The sequence below is a fragment of the Aristolochia californica genome, unplaced genomic scaffold, assembly GCF_029961685.1.
Source record: "Aristolochia californica isolate CCGP_79_NKW_82.1479 unplaced genomic scaffold, dmAriCali1.0.hap1 SCAF_10, whole genome shotgun sequence".
In the NCBI taxonomy this organism is placed as follows: Eukaryota; Viridiplantae; Streptophyta; class Magnoliopsida; order Piperales; family Aristolochiaceae; genus Aristolochia; species Aristolochia californica.
Window position 1 is genome coordinate 28,413,950 of NW_027181771.1, and position 17,727 is coordinate 28,431,676.

At 36.0% G+C, this 17,727-nt stretch overlaps 1 protein-coding gene across 4 annotated transcripts in view; it reads left to right on the top strand.

The window, feature by feature from the left end:
* Positions 1-10,041: 10,041 nt before the first annotated feature.
* LOC137935030 (mediator of RNA polymerase II transcription subunit 13) overlaps positions 10,042-17,727 on the top strand; it is a 33,307-nt gene continuing 25,621 nt past the window's right edge. For 3 of the 4 annotated variants that reach the window (XM_068779661.1, XM_068779678.1, XM_068779686.1), the window contains exons 1-6: positions 10,042-10,175; positions 15,746-15,865; positions 16,849-16,922; positions 17,025-17,164; positions 17,246-17,332; positions 17,562-17,649. In XM_068779661.1, coding sequence (XP_068635762.1) covers positions 15,842-15,865; positions 16,849-16,922; positions 17,025-17,164; positions 17,246-17,332; positions 17,562-17,649 — 413 coding nt within the window. In that variant the 5' untranslated portion in view covers positions 10,042-10,175; positions 15,746-15,841. Of the gene's footprint in view, positions 10,176-15,736; positions 15,866-16,848; positions 16,923-17,024; positions 17,165-17,245; positions 17,333-17,561; positions 17,650-17,727 lie in introns of all 4 variants that reach the window. The other variant, XM_068779671.1, reaches the window with a different exon arrangement.

Here is a 17,727-nt window from a genome sequence, read left to right on the forward strand (position 1 = left end):
AGTTGACGAAAAGAGGGTCAAATCCCAAGTATGGTTGTATATATGGCCTAGATCCCCTCATTCATGGCAGCCTTTCATTTTGGATCATGTAATGCCTCATCATACATATGTAGAATGGAGGAAGATGACACTATAGCTAAGAATGAAACACAAGATTCTGATAGATGGTGCATGGAGACATAGTTACCAATGGGGTGAGAGGATGGTTGTCGAATAGTAGTGGTCTGAGGCTTTTTTATGGAGGGCAATTGGTCTAGTATCATGTGGTGGGCCAAATACAACAAGAGAAGATGAAGGAGAGTTACCTTAGAAGCATTAGAAGACTTCACAATGGAGTGGTTGGTTGAAGGAGAGAGACTAGTCTCTTGTGTCGAAGATGACTCACCATTATGAAAAAATTGGTGATCCAATAAAATAACTGGCCAAGGCATCCTTATTGACCAAGACAAGTAGTTACTCAAACCCTTGAGAGGGATCATAGTGATTTTCAAAGGATCAGGTTTGCTAAAATCAACATATGATGAAGAAAAAGAGGAATTACATGAAATTTCTATCACGCTAGATCAATTACAAATACTTTATTTTGTAATTAACTCATGAGATTAGCAAGGCAAACACAATTTCAAAACTAGAATCAACACCAAATTACAAAGGAAGTTGAATAGATGAGGAATAACTATATGAAAAACTAAATTTATTTATGAGGCAAAACACACATAATTTGAACTTGAACTCAGGTGAGTCAATACCAGCGTTTAAACACTAGTTCAATGCTGAAAAAATTTGATAATTAACCCACAAAAAACACAGCTTTAAAGTGGGATTGAAGGCTGGTTTTAACACACAACTTTCTTCAACAATTAACTTCAAAGCCTACTTTAGGGTTTCACTGATTTGAAAAACATACATAACATTCATCAAGAGGAGATTGAAGCCAGCAAAAAATACGATGTTTTAAATTGAAGGAGTAATTTTTTGGCATCAATTTAATTGTTAAACAATAGAGCAATGATAGCCTACAAAAAATTCAGAATTCAGCCATATACGGGTAGAAAAGAGCACGATTTTCAATAGACCATGCAATCTGAATTTAAAACACACTTTGGATATTTAGGACTTGGTTTTGGCTGAATTAAAATGAAATTCAAGGACTAGAAGACACTTATCCAATTTAGAACCTTGCTGAAAATTGAAAAATCCAGCATTGTACTTCCTTCAATGGCTAGAAAAGCTCCTTTTGCACACTTTTAATTCTTTTGGACAAACTTTGCTTGAAACCATAGAATCCCTACTCTGATACCATATTAGATTATAGGGTTTCATATTTAGAATAACTAGGGTTTAGGAAAAGAAAAAAAAAAGGAGAAGAGAAGAAGAGACTAGATGAGGAAGAGAGGAAAAGAGGCTTGGAGGGCTCAAGATGTCTATGCCCTCCCCCTCAACATCTTATTTATAGATGTAGGGTAGAAACCCTAGTTCACGAGAAAAAGAAAAGGAACTTGAAAACTACCATAATTACAACTTATGCCACTCACTCACTTAATTACAAGAGATGCCACTCATACTATTTCAACACTTTTTTTGTAGAACTTTAGAATAGCTGAATAAACCCCTAAAATCTTTGCTTTGGTACCATGTTAGATTATAAGATTTCATACATGAAAGAGCTTGAGTTGAGGTGAAGAAGAGGGAGGAAAGAGAAGGAAAAAATAGAGGAACTAAGAAGGAAAGCAAGTAAAAGAGCACAAGCAAAGTGGATTCAAGCCTCACAAGGAGAGCTCTAGTATGAGTCTCCTTTTTTCATGATGTCTTATTTATAATCAAAGGTAGAAATCCTAATACACGATAAAGATAAAAAAAATAACTTAAAACACTTAGTAATTATAAGGTATGCCACTTAATCTCTTAGTTACAAGATATGTCATTAGTGCTTACTTCTACACAATTATTGCATAACTCATCAGTAGCTACATTAGAGAATCATAAAATGAGTGAAATTAAAAATAAGACATTAGAACTTGTAAACCTATTCACCCCTTGAAGGTTTACATTTGCGAGATCTAACAAGGTTTAAGAAATGGACCATTTATCCTCTTACAAAATCTACCAAAACCTTGATGGATGAATAATCATAAGAAAATACTTATTGAAGCCCAAAAGTTTGCATGTAAAATACATTTCATGACACCATTCAAACTATCCTACTTATGACAACTAGATGTTCAAAAGCTAACAACTTATGTTCAAAAATTATTCATTTTTTAAAGCTTCGAGTTGGTTTCTTGGGTATTCGAATGTTGATTGGCGTTCGAATGCTGATGAGCATTCAAGTGATCTGGGCTTCCTAGGTCTTTCATTTTTTGTCAACATTTGAATGGTTTGGGCAGCTTCCTAGCCCTTTCATTTTTGTATCTTTCTTGAATGGTCTTCAACTACTATTTGAACAATAGTCTTCTATTGATGTAATTGTTCAAATGCATATTCAAATAGTTTGAGTTGTTGAAGCTTGTAATAGATTGAAATACTTGTACAACTTCACTCAAAATACATAATTGGTTTTCAAATATTTTTTATCATCAAAACTTGACAGAATGTGATCTTGAGACCAATATTTTCATAACATATTATTTATCTTTTTACATGCTAAAGTTTTTAAGTTGTTCGTATTTGTTGGTAGAAGTTTGAGCATAATTTTGGTGATATCTGTTGGAAGATAAGCTCAAGCACACACGACCAAGGAAGACCCACATATCTAAGATTATTATAAGATGGGCCACACGACCAAGGAAGGCCCACAAGATTAGTCTAAGCCCATAAGTAGGACCCATGATGATTACCATGAGCTGGCATCCTTATCTCATCAGTTGGAAGATCAAGAAGGACTCACAAAATTATCTTATCTTATGGCCACGTCAAATAAGAGTTTTAGTTTTAGTTATGTTTGTCTTTTATCTATATTGAGTTATTTAATTATGTTAGGACTTATCTTTAAGTGTTAGAGTTTGGGTGTAATTGGGACAAGGGTAGTTTTATTGTAATTGGACTCTACTACCTTCCCCTATTATAAATAGAGGTTCATATACTTTGATTACAATAAGTTATTGATTTCAATAAAGTATTTCACTTTTCCATAAATTCAACAATATCATAGAGGTACATAAACATTAATTTCAAATCCAATGCCATATACATAATTATTCCCTATTTTAGAGAAATTTATGTAATTAATCGAGACCATATTTGTTGAAATAAAAAGTGATAGTCTATGAAATAGTGGACTTTCATTGGTCCATTTATATGGGGTGGTTGGGTTTCATTCATTAGTCCAATGAGAGCTTTCCATATTAGAAGCTCCTCATTTCTTTTGTTGTAGCAAATCTTAAGCCAAATTAACTTATATTAATTTTGCATTTTAGATGTCAACTCGTGTAAGAAGTTTCTACTTCTGTATATGAGGTGACTGTGCTTTTAAAACTATATCTCTAGAGTATATCTAGGACAAAGGAGTATTTTAAATACGTGGCCGAGAAATTCCTACATAACTCATTGGATGTTCTGTATTTATGATAACATCTTGGAATAGTCTTACTCTCTTGGCACTTTAACCTCTAGCTAGTTTAGGCAATTGATTGTTCACCAAACTAAACTTGTTAGAGAGCACTCAAGATGGCATCCAAACAAGTGCAATAGAATCCTCCTCTTACCACGATTTCCATCATGGTGGAAGTTACTCGTCATCCTTGTTTTTGCTTGAAAGAGCTAGTCATTAAAGAATGAACCCTAAAAGAAGCAATTGTAGTGTTCCACTAAATAAAAGTTTAAAAAACACCTATAGCTTCCCTTGCCCCTTGGCCATATGCTCGTTCCAAATACTTTCATTTCTATTTTAGGTATATGTATACATACACCCTCGCTCCCTTGCTCACTCCGTCCATCCCTCTTGAGTACTACTTTCTACCAATAAGATCTACTTATAGGCTCACTTTTATGTCTCGTATTATTTTTACAAGGAACATGAATTACTCATGCGCATATATAAGAAGGAGAATTTTTTTTATGATAATTTTATTTATCCTTTTAGTAAAAGAGGTTTGTACATAATTTTGGAAATATTATAAAGGTAAAAAATATTAATTTAAAATCTAAAGGGCATGTAAACAATTATTCCATACTTTGGAGGAATATATATAATTAATAGAGACCATATTTTTTGAAACAAAAAAAAATGATACTATGTAAAATAGTGGACTTTATATTGGGTGGATGACTTTCTAAACTAAAAAATTTCAGTTTTTGGTATTTTAGCAAATTTAAGGCTAGGAGTGGCTTCGAACCGAGCCGGCTCACGAGCGGCTCGAGTTCGGCTTGGTGCTGGCTTGGTTCGATTCATTATATCTCGAGCTCAAGCCGAGCTCAAGATCAGAAATTGGCTCGTTTAGATTAACGAGCCGAGCTCGAGCAAAGTCAGGTTCGGCTTGCCGACTCGTGAGCTGACTCGTTAATTTAATGAGCAGTGAATCGGGAATTGGGGAGATTTGGAAAATTTTCAGGAAAGAGAGTCCCATCTCTTCCATTCCATCTTGCCGCCTGCGAAACCCATACTTCTCTGCCATTTCCATGCTGTTTCAGCATGATTTTCTTGTGGAAATCGTTGTCCATCAGCTGGTATTCATGGGAAATGGGGGATTTTGGTCTTCAAATCCCTCATTCTCCCTCTCCCTCTTCGATTCCTCAATCTTTGTCAAAGACTTCAATTTTTTTGTCTACAATTTCTTCCTCTGCGATTTCTTCCTCTTCTATCTTCTTCCACTTCGATTTCTTCATCCGAAGTTCTTCCTCACCGACGAACGAAAGTGATGGTCCGACGGGAGGTAAGAATTTTATTTAATGTTTTGTTTTTTTTTTGCGTCGCCGACCTAACCCTACAAAATCTCTAACTCTAGCTTCGTTTCAGCAGTGCTCCTTCATTCATGGAAAGGTTTTGGAGATATCCCCGAACGGCGAACACTCTCTGTTTCTGTAAGTGCTGATTTTTTTTTTCATTTTTATCTTTTGTATGTTTTCTTCCTCTGCGATTTCGTTGTTGATTTTTTTTCATTTTTATCTTCTGTACGTTTTCTTCCTCTGCGATTTCGGTGTTGATGTTTTTTTTTCATTTTTTTTCTGTACGTTTTCTTCCTCTGCAATTTCGGTGTTGATTTTTTTTTTTCATTTTTATCTTCTGTACATTTTCCTCCTCTGCAATTTTGGTGTTGATTCGAGCAAAACACAACAATGATCTTTCGATCAATATTTGAATGATTTGATTCTGATGTTGTTCGTATTTTAAGATTCAAAAGGAATACGCATGATAGGAAATTTTTCCAACCGAACTCTTCCTATTCCTAAATATAATATTCAATTTCGATGAACCCACTCTTACCATAATTATGGATATTACAATGAGGAGCAACAAACCCCTATTTTTTTATTTTTTTCCCTCTTGACTGTTCAAAGAGGAAGTATTGCTATTTCCCCATTATATTGTGGTCTAATACCACTGTCACTGTAGCCCATAGAACAACCATAATAATTAATATGTTCTTCACCAAAACAAAACTCTTGTTATGCATATGAAACTCAACCCAATTCTGTTATGTTAGACTAGTAACAAGTCTAGTAAGCATGTATTCATCATACATATTAGAACATAACATTTCAGAATACAGTACAAAGTTTTTATGTTTAGACCCAATATTTCGTTGAATTGATACGTTAGATGCAGATGGAAGCAAATTATCTTTCTTTTTGCCAATCGATTTTTATCCTTCCTCTTCGATTTCTTCATCCGAAGTTCTTCCTCGCTGACGAGACGAAAACGAGGGTCCGACGGGAGGTAAGATTTTTATTTAATGTTCTTTTTTTCTTTCGTCACTGACCTAACCCTACAAAATCTCTAACTCTCGCTTCGTTTTAGCAGTGCTCCTTCATTCTTGGAAATGCTTTTGGAGATATTCCTGAACGGCGAACACTCGTTCTGTTTCTATAAGTGTTGACTTTTTTTTTCAATTTTATCATTAATTTCTTGGTATCGAGGTTGAATTTTATTAGAATATTAGAAGAGAATGTTGGTGTGCTTATTTCCTTCTCTTATAAGTTTTTAAAGTTATATATAAAAAAAGGATCGGTATATTGGACTAGAAACTATTGGGTGCAAGGCTATAGGCTTGAAGAGACCCCGCTGCATTGAAAGACAATGGTCGTTCCTGATTGTCACAACGTCACGTACCTTCCTCTAAGAATAGACAAGTTTGATAAATTAAGATTAGGCCTAATAATAGACTCCTTAAAAATAGGGAGAGAGAGAGAGAGAGTCATTGAAAAATAAATCATCCAAATATAACAAAATAATGACTACCTCATATTTTTTTTAGAGATATAAGAAACTTAAAGGTTAGGGGTATTTGGGTAATTTTATAAGAATGTTAAAGTCATGGGTATTTGGGTAATTTTATTTTAGGATATTTGTATTCTGAAGTTGTATTTAAAGTAGAAACCTCCCTAAGGAGGTACATACAAGTTCCTACTTCAACACTTTTGAAACTTTTGATAATCTTGCTTTGTCTTTTCCTATCAATGTCATTAAAGTGTTCCCCCTAGAATTGTTAATCTTCGTAGGCATTGTTCTCCTTATTACTGATAAGTATCTTAAATTATGTATAGGATCTTTGTTGTTTGGATTGTTTTCTTTTCTTTATATTTTTAATTTGTAATTTTGTTTTTTTTAGAAGTAAGAATGTCAACACCTCCTCAATTGACATCAATAATTAATACTAGTTCTAGTGTGGCCATAAATAGTGACTCAACTCCACCAAAGTCACTACCCTCTGTCATAGAAGTGGGCCCAAATAAAATTACCATAAATGAGGATGAAGGTGACTCTACCCATACTTCAAAAAGACAAAAAAAAGTCTCATGTGTGGTTGGAATTCAAAGAAGTATCATTTAATGGTACAAAAAAGGCTTAGTGTGTTAATTGTAAAATCAATTTGAGTGTTATTAGTAGTGGAGTGACCACACATATGAGTCGACATTTGAAACATTGCCCTGGTAGAAAAGTGGCAATGAGAAAACATATAACCTTAAACTTTCAACCAGTGGGAGCGGGGTCTAATGTTGATCAGGGTCCATTTGGACTTCCTTTTATGGATTTTGGAGGAAAATATGATCAAGCTAAAATGAGAGTACTCATTGTTCATTGGATTCTTATGCATGAGCATCCATTCATGATAGTAGAATAGGAGGGATTTAATTTTTTAATGAAGTTGGCAAATATGAATTATGAGAAAATATCCCGTAATACCGTTAAGAAGGAGTGTATGGAGGTGTATGAGGCAGAGAAAAATAAATTGAAAATCTTGTTAATCGTCTTACCATGGATCTTTGGAAGTCCCAAAATCAAAAGATTGAATACATGGTTATTACTGGGCATTTTATTGACAGTAATTGGAAGCTACAAAAACGAGTCTTGAGTTTTGTGCATGTTCCTCCTCCTCCTCGTGGCGTTGATATAGCAGATGCTATTTACAAGTGTTTGAAAGAGTGGGAAATAGAAAATAAAGTTTTTAGTATTTCAGTTGATAATGCTGCATATATTGATGTTTCTACGAGAGTTTTGAAAGAAGATTTTTCAAGGAAAAATAATTGGTTTGTGGTGGAAAGTTGTTTCATGTGCGTTGTTGTGCTCATATTTTGAACTTATTAGTCCAAGATGCTCTTGTTTAGATTATGGATATCATTGATAATGTGTGTGAGAGTGTCAAATTCATAAATCTGTCTGAGGCTAGACTTCGTACTTTTTCTGAAATTGTACAACTAGAACTTGGTGAAAAAAGGTTGGTTATTGATTGTCCAACTCGTTGGAACTCCACTTATGACATGTTGTCTTCTGCATTAAAATTCAAAGATGCATTCTTTAGATTTAAAGTTAGAGAACCAACTATGATTGTTTGCCAAGTCTTGATGAATGGGAAAAGGTTGACATGCTGTGTGAGATTATAAGTTTTTAATGCAATTACTAATATAAGTTTTGGGAGTGACTACCCTACTTCTAATCTGTACCTTAGTGGAGTATATAGGGTAAAAGAAGTTTTGAATTTTCATTCTACAAATGAAAATATTTTCATTAGGACAATGGTTAGTAGAATGAAAGAGAAATTTGAGAAGTACTGGGGTGAATGCAATTTATTGATGGTTATTGCTTTAGTTTTGGATCCAAGGGTCAAATTAAGATTGATCGAAATGCGTTTCCAAAGATATATTCTAAGGAGGAAGCTACAATGAATATAAATTTAGTTCGACGCACCTTATATGAGATCTACGATGAATTTGTATCCTTATATAATGTGGATATTAGAAATGAAGAGATTGCTTCAAGTACTAGCTCTATGAGTGTTTCCACAAGTCATAGGCCTTCATCAAGTTCAGGTTGGTCAAAGTTAATGAATTATGTGAAACAAGTGGATGTAATTAATTCACCAATGATAGAATTGGAAATTTATCTTGAAGAAGGTGTATATTGTTGTGAGGGAACTTCACAATATGATTTTGATGTTTTAGAATGGTGGAAAGTGAATCATATGAAATTTTGGGTATTATCTAAGATGGTAGCAAACATCCTTGTAATTCCCATATCCACAATAGCTTTAGAGTCTACATTTAGTGCTGGTGGTAGAGTAATAGACTCATATCGTTCTTCCTTGGCATCAAATACAGTTCAAGCTTTGATTTGTCGTAGTGATTGGGTTCGGGCACTTCACGGTGTAAAGAAAAATCAAAAGTGAATTTCTTTGATTAATTATTTATTATGATATTTTTTATTATATTTTTTAGTTTTATTTATTAAAATTTTATTTTATGATTATAGCCTGAGAAGAAGAGTGTAGTGATAATGCTACCAGCTACATGATTTTTCATGTTTTTCTCATCATGGTAATTTTAATATTTTTAACGACATTAAGTAACTAATAGTGGAAGAGTATTTTTTTATCTGACAATAACTAATTTTTTTTTTTTTGTCATAGGTGGAGATTTTGCTCATACAAGGACGTATATTATTTTCTAGCACGAAGAGAAACAATTATAGTTTGTAAATTTATAATGGATTTATAGTTTTTATTTGGGTAATTGTAAATTGATAGTGATATTTTATTTAATTTTGTTATGTTTGATTATTGTATGGAGTTTATTCATAATGTTATGCAGTGTATGAAGTGTTTAGACTATTTTATGGAGTGTATGGAGTGTATAAACAATTTCATAGAGTATTTATGAAATATATAGACAATTTTATAGAGTGTTTATACAGGTATTATGTATATAGATTATGCCCAATTTTAAGTAGAAGTCATGCCAAATTTTATGCAGGTATTATATACATAGATTATGCTTAATTTTAAGTAGAGGTCATGCCCAATCTTATACATGTATTATATATATAGAGGTTATGCCCAATTTTTTGTAACAATTTATTTGATATATATTTTTTGAAAAATTTTAAATATATGTTGATGGTCGAGCTCGGCTCACACGCGTTTAAAATTTTTGGGCTCGAACTCAATAACAATTTTAGGCTCGAGACGAGGCTCGGCTCGAAGCTTGGCTCGAACATAGGTAGATTCGGGTTCGGGCTCGGCTCGACTAGATGCCACCCCTATCTAAGGCCTAATTAAGTTGGACTGATTTTCTTTTATGTTAACTCGTGAGGTTAGTGTGTTTTAAAACTATACCACTAGAATATACCTCAAAATATATAGCTGAGAAATTCCCTCATATCTCATTACATCTTTCTTATTTATGACGGCTAATTGGAATAGTCTTACACAGTAAACTTTTATAACCTCTTCCTCGTTCGTGCTGGTTGACTGCTCACGAGACAAAAAATTGTTAGGGAGCACACGAGGCGGCACCCAAGCAGGGGCAACTGAATCCTCTCACCACGATTCTCGTTTCTCACATCACAGCGGTAGTCACTGCTCGTCGCTCTTTTGAGTCATCAAAGAGTGAACCCCTAAAAGGAAGATCGCTGCGTTGCACTAAATAAAAGTAAAAGGTCAAAAAACCCCCCTCGCCCTCCTCGCCCCCCTCGCCCCCCTCGCCCGTGTGCTTACTCCCGATGCTCTGATTACTATTTTCAGGTATCTTCTCCTTCTCTTTATATCTTTTCCTTCTCTTTATATGATACTTCTGCCGTTTTTTTTTTTTGTGTGATCTTCCTCTGGGTCTTATTGCTTGAGACTCGAATTGTATGATATTGTTATCGTGAATATCGAGGACTGCATATAGTTCTCTCTTATTGGGAGCTGAGGTTTTCTCGGGCTTTATCTTCTGTGCTCTTTGTGAAATTGTGAATTGACTGCGTATTTGAGTTTGAACTCTTGAGACTAACAACAATCTCCTTTTTTCATGATTCTTTTTTTTCATGGGTTCTTGAATTGTTGTTTGGCAGCGCAACCATGTAAGAACCATTAAATATGTAAGAAAAAGAATAAACCTGGCTCTGGGACTTTGAAGCTTTAATATACGTTATGTGACTCCTCATTGTAGTCCTTTCGGAAATTTAAAAAGACTTCTATTGCTGCGTTTGTCAAATGACTTTCATGAATATTTGAAACTGGTCTTGATGGTTTTCACATTTTCCCGTAAGAAATGGTTTGTCTGGTATTTTTACAATGTACACAATTTAAGAATTTGCAGAAGATTTTTTTTCATTTTGGTAAAGTATATGTCATCAACTTGGAAACTCTCAATTTACAAACTCATGAACTCATGTATAGTGGGTTAGTTAGCTTCAATTTGAGGTGAATGGAAGGTCCAGACTTTACACTGTTTTTTAGGCTTCATGGAACTGTATAAGTCAGCCACTTATAGGCAGTATGTTGTTCTCCATAAAAGTTAAGTAAAAAATATTTAAATTTTTTTTGGAACCTGTAGAGAGATACTTGTGGAATGCAGAATTGATTTTCTAGTGATTATCGTTTTTCTGCATTTCCAATTTCTGAGAAATTCTTTTTCCTTGAAATTAGTGAGGATTGCATTAAAAGAACAAAGGTATATATGAATCCATGGTCAGAAATTAGCTGGCAAAAAATTAAAAAATAAATATATCCAGAAGAAACATCTAGCTGAAAACTATCTCCCACGACCAAATTTTGCAAAGAAACTCCAAACAGAGCTAATTGATCTGCCATGGAATTTGTGTATGAATTGTATTGTTAATGGGTGAATTGATTCAAGTGAGAGACTTCTCAGTCAAGGTTGATGATAAAACACTTTCTGGTAGCTAGCGACCCAGTGTGTTGGATGTTATCTGAGTTTCCCATTGGAAGATCAAAGATAATGGTGCAAAGTTCATTCGATAATAGCAGCAAAATAGGTTGTATTGAAGGTCAGTCAGAGTCCTGAGATGGCTTGTTATTTTTGCAGAAATTTATTTTACGTGCCAATGTAGGTAAAGTTGGAGATGAGTGTTCCATAAAAATTTCTTTTTATGGAACACAAGGGAATGAAAGAAGATTTGTAAAATAAGAGGTAAACAAGTCAAATTTAAATTGACTGTACTCTGTGTTGAAAATTAAACGCGAGGAGACTCTAGATGAAAAGAGATTAAGTTTGTTTGTTACATCGGAGCTTCATCCTTTGTTGGGTGGAATGAGGGCGCAAATTGATTTCCCCAGCATGCAAAACATAAGCTTATGGTTGTTAATTTGAGATGCTTGGTTTTCTCATGGTTGGGAAACTCAAACCAACATGAAATTGAGTTGTGTTTTGGGTTGAGGCTGTAGACAATTCTATTGAACCTAACATGAAGCCACTGTTGTTGAAAATTTCTTTTTGAGCTATTGTTAGGTATAGGTTTTATGTCAGTGCTTTATCATGAGGATTATCTAATATGGTGTAGTCTGGGCAAGAGGCACATCTTTACTGGTTGAAATTGCTTACTAAGATATTCTCAGTGTTCTACTTTGGTGTGATTTACCATGCAATTGTGCAAGGAAATAAGATCAGAAGATGGAGAGGAAGAATGCGAGTGACTGTTTTACCTTGTATATAGTGTTGAAGGGTTATTAACCCTATTAAGGCAAAAACTAGAAAGGGAATGCGTTTCTTTTAGCTTGATTGGTAAGGAATGCTCTTGAAGAGAAGGTTGGATCCCTACTTTTGCTCACTTAAAAGGAAATATTGTCCTTGTGAGGACTAGCATATTTTTCATCATATGCACCAGACGCTTTTATTTTTATTTTTATGAAATGCGAATTTTATTAAGAGAAACAAAAGGAGCTAACTCTTGACAACAAGAGATTGCAAGGAGGCTCCTTGCTTGGCTAGAGCATCAGCCACAAAATTTGCTGGTCTCGGAATGAGAGGCCAAAAACACTCCAAGAGATTTACAATATCCAAAACTTCAAAAAAAGTATCCTAGTGATGCCACGGAGGAGTAGAGGCATGCTGGCACCAATTGATCACTACCTTAGAGTCTCCCTCGATCAGGACAGGTCCGGAGCAATGATCACGAAAAACATGAAGCCCATTGAGGAGGCTTTGGAGTTCAGCCGTTGTGGAGTCTGCAATACCAAGGGGCCCAGAGAAAGAGACGATTTGGTTCCCAAGAGAGTCCCGGATCACGCCACCAAACCCAGCTAAGCCAGGGTTACCAAGAGAAGAGCCGTAAAAATTCAGTTTAAGGACTCCAGCAAGAGGCGGGGTCCATTCGCATATGATAGTAGGCTTCGAGGAGAGGTGGAGCTGGGCTAAGCTTCTCCAATTATCCCTGATGGATGTTCCAGAGAACGGGGAGAAGGCTTTTCTTGAGTGAAACCAAGTAGCAATATTGCCTGAGAGGGTTTCAATAACTCTATCTCGAGTGCTGGGTTTGGCATTGAATCTTCGTTGATTTCGCTTTAGCCAAAGACCCCACGGGATGAATTGCGGATATAGCAGAGATCATCAGTTTCCCAATACCAGGGATAGGAGTTTCAGCAAGCATACGGCAGGTGGCTGACAAATCCTCAGGGAAGCAGAGTTGGAGCCCAATTTTGTTAAGAACCGACGTCCAAATCCCCCAAGAGAAAGGGCACAAAAGGAGCAGGTGGCTTATAATTTCTTCCTGTGCATGGCAAAAAGGGCAAATGGGGTCAGCTCTGCAGTGCCATGAATTCTGAGGTTGTTAGTAGAGAGAATCTTATTACGGCAAGCACTCTACATGAAGAATTTATTTTTGGGGGGGCACTAAGACGCCAAGTGAATTCCACTGCATGCTTGGGACCCCGAGTGATCTCTCCTCGAATAAAAAGATAGGCGGAGCTGACAGAGAAGGAGCCACTTTTATCTGGCCACCAGATTAGCTTGTCTGATTTGTTAGCTTGGATTCTGGTTGACTGCAAAGTGTCCAACAATTGACTGGCTTCAAGACCTTCTGAATCAGATAAGCCACGACGAAGCTGAATGTTCCATCCCCCATTATCATTAACTTCACTAATGGTACTATTCCTCAATCTCGAAATACTGTGGAGGATAGGAAAAGTGCTCTGAAGAGGCATATCCCCCAACCATAAATTTTCCCAAAATCTGATATGATGGCCATCTCCCACATAAAATCGGATTGTTGCTGAGAAAGTAGGAGTCAAGAGATAAAGCGACCGCCATATAGGAGATAAATTCCTTTCGTTCCCCCCCCCCCCCCCCCCCATTTGTCCACCATTTTGAGGAAATGCCGAGCTTTGAAAGCACCATATTTTTCCAAAGGTTTGGAGTTGATGAATTGAGTCGCCAAATCCATTTAAGGAGTAAAGCCTGATTCATGTCTTTGGAGAGCCGAATTCCTAGACCTCCAAAATTTTTTGGAAGGCAAACTTCCTCCCAGTTGACCAAATGGTACTTGAAATCCAGGCTATTCCCTCACCAAAGAAAACGTTTCTTCATTTTATCAAGCTGCTGACAAATAGAAGTTGGGCAAGGCATGAAGGAGAGATAATAGTTTGGGATGCCAGCGATACATGATTTCAAAAGAGTCAACCGTCCAGCCTTGCTAAGCAGACGACCCTTCCATGATGCAAGACGTAATTCCATCTTCTCTATGATTGGAATCCAAAGATCTTTGCAAATACAACCAGTAAACAGAGGGAGGCCAAGGTAAGTGCAAGGGGTGGATGAGATTACACACCCAAGCACCTCTGCCATTTCTGAGAGAGAGTTTGGGTTGATATATGAATCCAATCAAATAAGTTTTTCTCCAATTAACTTTTTGACCTGAGCAGATTTCAAAGAACCCCAAAACTGCCTTTACTTTTTTTGTGTTGTCCAGCGTTCCTACACCAAAATCAAAGTGTCGTCCGCATATTGAAGCACCGGAATGTTGAAAGCCGAGGAGCTACTGGTTGGATGCAACCATCTACATTCTTTGGTCGAGACTAGCATAGCAGAAAGAAATTCCGCCACAATGTTGAAAAGAAGAGGGGAAAGAGGATCACCCTGTCTCAATTCTCTAGATCCCTTGAAGCATCCACGAACTGTTCCATTTAAGATAAGAGAGTACGAGGCGAAGGATAGACAGCTCCTAATCCAATATCTCCAACGATCTCCAAAGCCTATCCTACTCATAATGTCATCTAGTTGACTTCAATTTACCCGATCAAATGCCTTTTCTAAATCCAGCTTAAGGATAAAGATTGGATCCTTCGAGCGAGAAAATTTATCAAACAACTCATGCGCCGCCATAGCCGAGTCCAAGATGTTTCTGCCCTTCAAGAAAGCACTCTGGCCATGGCTAATAACAAGTGGGAGAACTATTTTGAGTCTGTTTGCGAGGAGTCTTGCAATGATCTTGTATGAACTTGAAATCAGGCTGATAGGACGAAAGTCACCAGGGGTTTCGACATTTCTCTTCTTGGGGATTAGAGAGATAAAAGAAGCTCCCATGTTGAGGAAGGAGATGCCAGTCATGAAGAAGCCTTCAACCATTTTATAAATATCTCCCTTGATAATCGGCCAAGCACGGTGATAGAATTCACCATTAAAACCATCGGGTCCTGGAGCCCGATCACGAGCCATGCCTAAGACTGCCTTCTCAATTTCCTTTTGGGAGAAAGGGGCTTCAAGGATAGATGAGGAAGAGATGGGAAGCTGCCTGAATTGAAGCTGTTGGACTTTGGGTCGGTTAATAACATCATCAGTATATAGATCTGTGAAAAAACTGAGCAGCTCATTAGTAATTTGGATCCAATCCGACGTTACCTCATTTTTGATACATAAGGAGGTAACTCGGTTGGATCTCCTCCTCGTCGATGTGAGGGAGTGAAAAAACTTTGTATTGGCATCTCCTTCTGTTAACCATTTAAAGCGGGCATCACCATACGCTTTGTGAGAAGTTCTTGCTTAGTTTAGGATTTCTGAGATTCACCTCCTTGGAGATGTAAATCATGAGCCTATTAGGTGATTTACACCTCATGTCTGGACAACATCATCTAAAAACATGTCCTTTTTTAAGGTTTTCCCTGATGGCTAATTACATGGTTAATACAAGTTATGTATGAATTCTGTTTCCTACACCTAAATCTTGCTTGGAATTGTTAGCTGACTTTGTGCTAGGTGAACTTTGTTTTTGTTGATGCTTAAATATTTAAAATGACCATATTATTGTATTAGGCACTTTTATACTTTTGTTTGATACCTGCTTATGCTAATGTCAAGATTATGGTAGCTGTTGCAGGTCCTCAGACATGACCAAGCCGTCCTTACATGCAGAATAGAAAGACTGAAGCACTGGAGAGTCACTTTACTGAGAGATTGCCACGGTTATTAAATTATGTGGACAAATGTTTTCAGAATTGTATTCTCTTCATCTTTTTTCACATAGATGGTTAAATTCAGTTTCAGAATCATTTAGGGCTTGAGATTTTTTCCTTCCCTTTTATGTTCTTATATTGTTTTCTAATTAATGAATGGATTCAATATTCAAACAAAAGTAAAAAGTATCAGCAGGTTTTTTATATTGAACTTTAAAGTCGCAATTTATATGAATTTTCTTTCTAGACAATTCATGCTTCAATTCTTCAGTTCTTTCGATTTACCACTATTAATGCTGTGTTTGTCATTTCAAATAATTTTGCCATTGCAATTAGTCATTTTGGCAGTGTCTGAAGCTGACTTTTTACCGATAGAAATCAATAAGGTGGTTAAAGGAGTTTGTTTTCAGATTTTTGAGCTTTGAACATAATCATTAGGTTCTTTTGGTTCAACTGACATTTTTACTAAGAATTTAAAGTTACGGTTTTGTTTCAGAGTGAATAATGTGCATCCAAATCTTCTATAAATTTGGATGAAATAATTTAATTTTGCAAACATAAAGTACAAGTACTTGTGACATATTGTTGAAAACAGAGGATGAGACACTGTGAGTCCACTCACTGAAGAATGACCAGGGCTTTAGTTTGGAAAAAACAAACCTTTATGTGAATAGTAAAGGATCAACATTGCTGTTGGTCTTAATGTTAATGTCCAAGCTAAAACTGATCGGATGCTTAACAATGGGTGCATCTTCAAGAAAGACCATAAGTTGTATTGCCACTTCCACAATTCTCCTCTTGTCTTGATTTGGTGTTCTTGTCTTCTTGGAAGGCCTCAAACTTTTACTTGTTCAGATCTTCAGATCTGTTTCGGAAACACATTTTTTATTTTCTTTATTATAAGATTATGCTAAAGAAGATTATTATGAATTTTTTAAGTCCTCTCTTTCTCTTTTTTTTTGTTTTGGGGGGGGGGAGAGAGAATTTTATAAGGCTTGACACAACCTAACTGGTACATCTTCTTTAGGGAGGTCTACAACAAGTTTCTTGGTTTCAGTTTCTCCCATGTGAATATGACCCAAACACTCTACCTGAGAAAAGGTGCGGCACTAGTAGTAAAATTACTTCCATTATTCTCATGTGTTGGCATGAGATCTGGTGCATTTTTTTAATCTGATTTTCCTCACTATTCTTTTCTTTCAGTACAAAAGCGGAGCAGAAAGATGCTGCAACACTGCTTGTGCTTTCAGCTCACCTGAAACTACAAAATGAAGGGTTTCTCAGCACATGGACAAATTCCTTTGTTGGACCTTGGGATCCATCTCAGGGTATTCACAACCCAGGTAGGATAGTGTTGTTGTTCAACTCTCTTACTTGAAAAGGAAAATGAGAACTCTCAATTTTACCTTTTCTTTTTTGTGCAGATGAGAAAATCAAGCTCTGGCTTTTTCTACCTGGACGCTACTCATCTGTTGTTGAAACTGCTCAGGCTGCAGTTTCTAGATTGAGAGGTATATTGTCCTTTTATTTTGTTTAAGTTTATACGTGTGTGTATATATAAATTAAATGTAACTATATATTTTAAAGAAGATAGATAAAAAAAACTCCAGTACTTTTTCCTCCCAATTTCTCGTACAATTTTGACCTAGGGTCAGATCCAATAGTTGCTGTTCTGCATGTTAGTTTACACTGTAGATTGAAGGACATGTTTGGTTTATCATATCTTTTATGACTGGCTAGTTGTTGGAGCTGGGCTTTGGTCAGCCCCCGGGGATTCTGAAGAAGTTGCTGCTGCTTTATCTCAAGCACTTCGGAATTGTATTGAAAGGTTATCTCTTACATCTAATGGAATTTTAAATAGTTTATTAGTTGTATATTATTTAATCATTTTGCATTTGGCGTATCT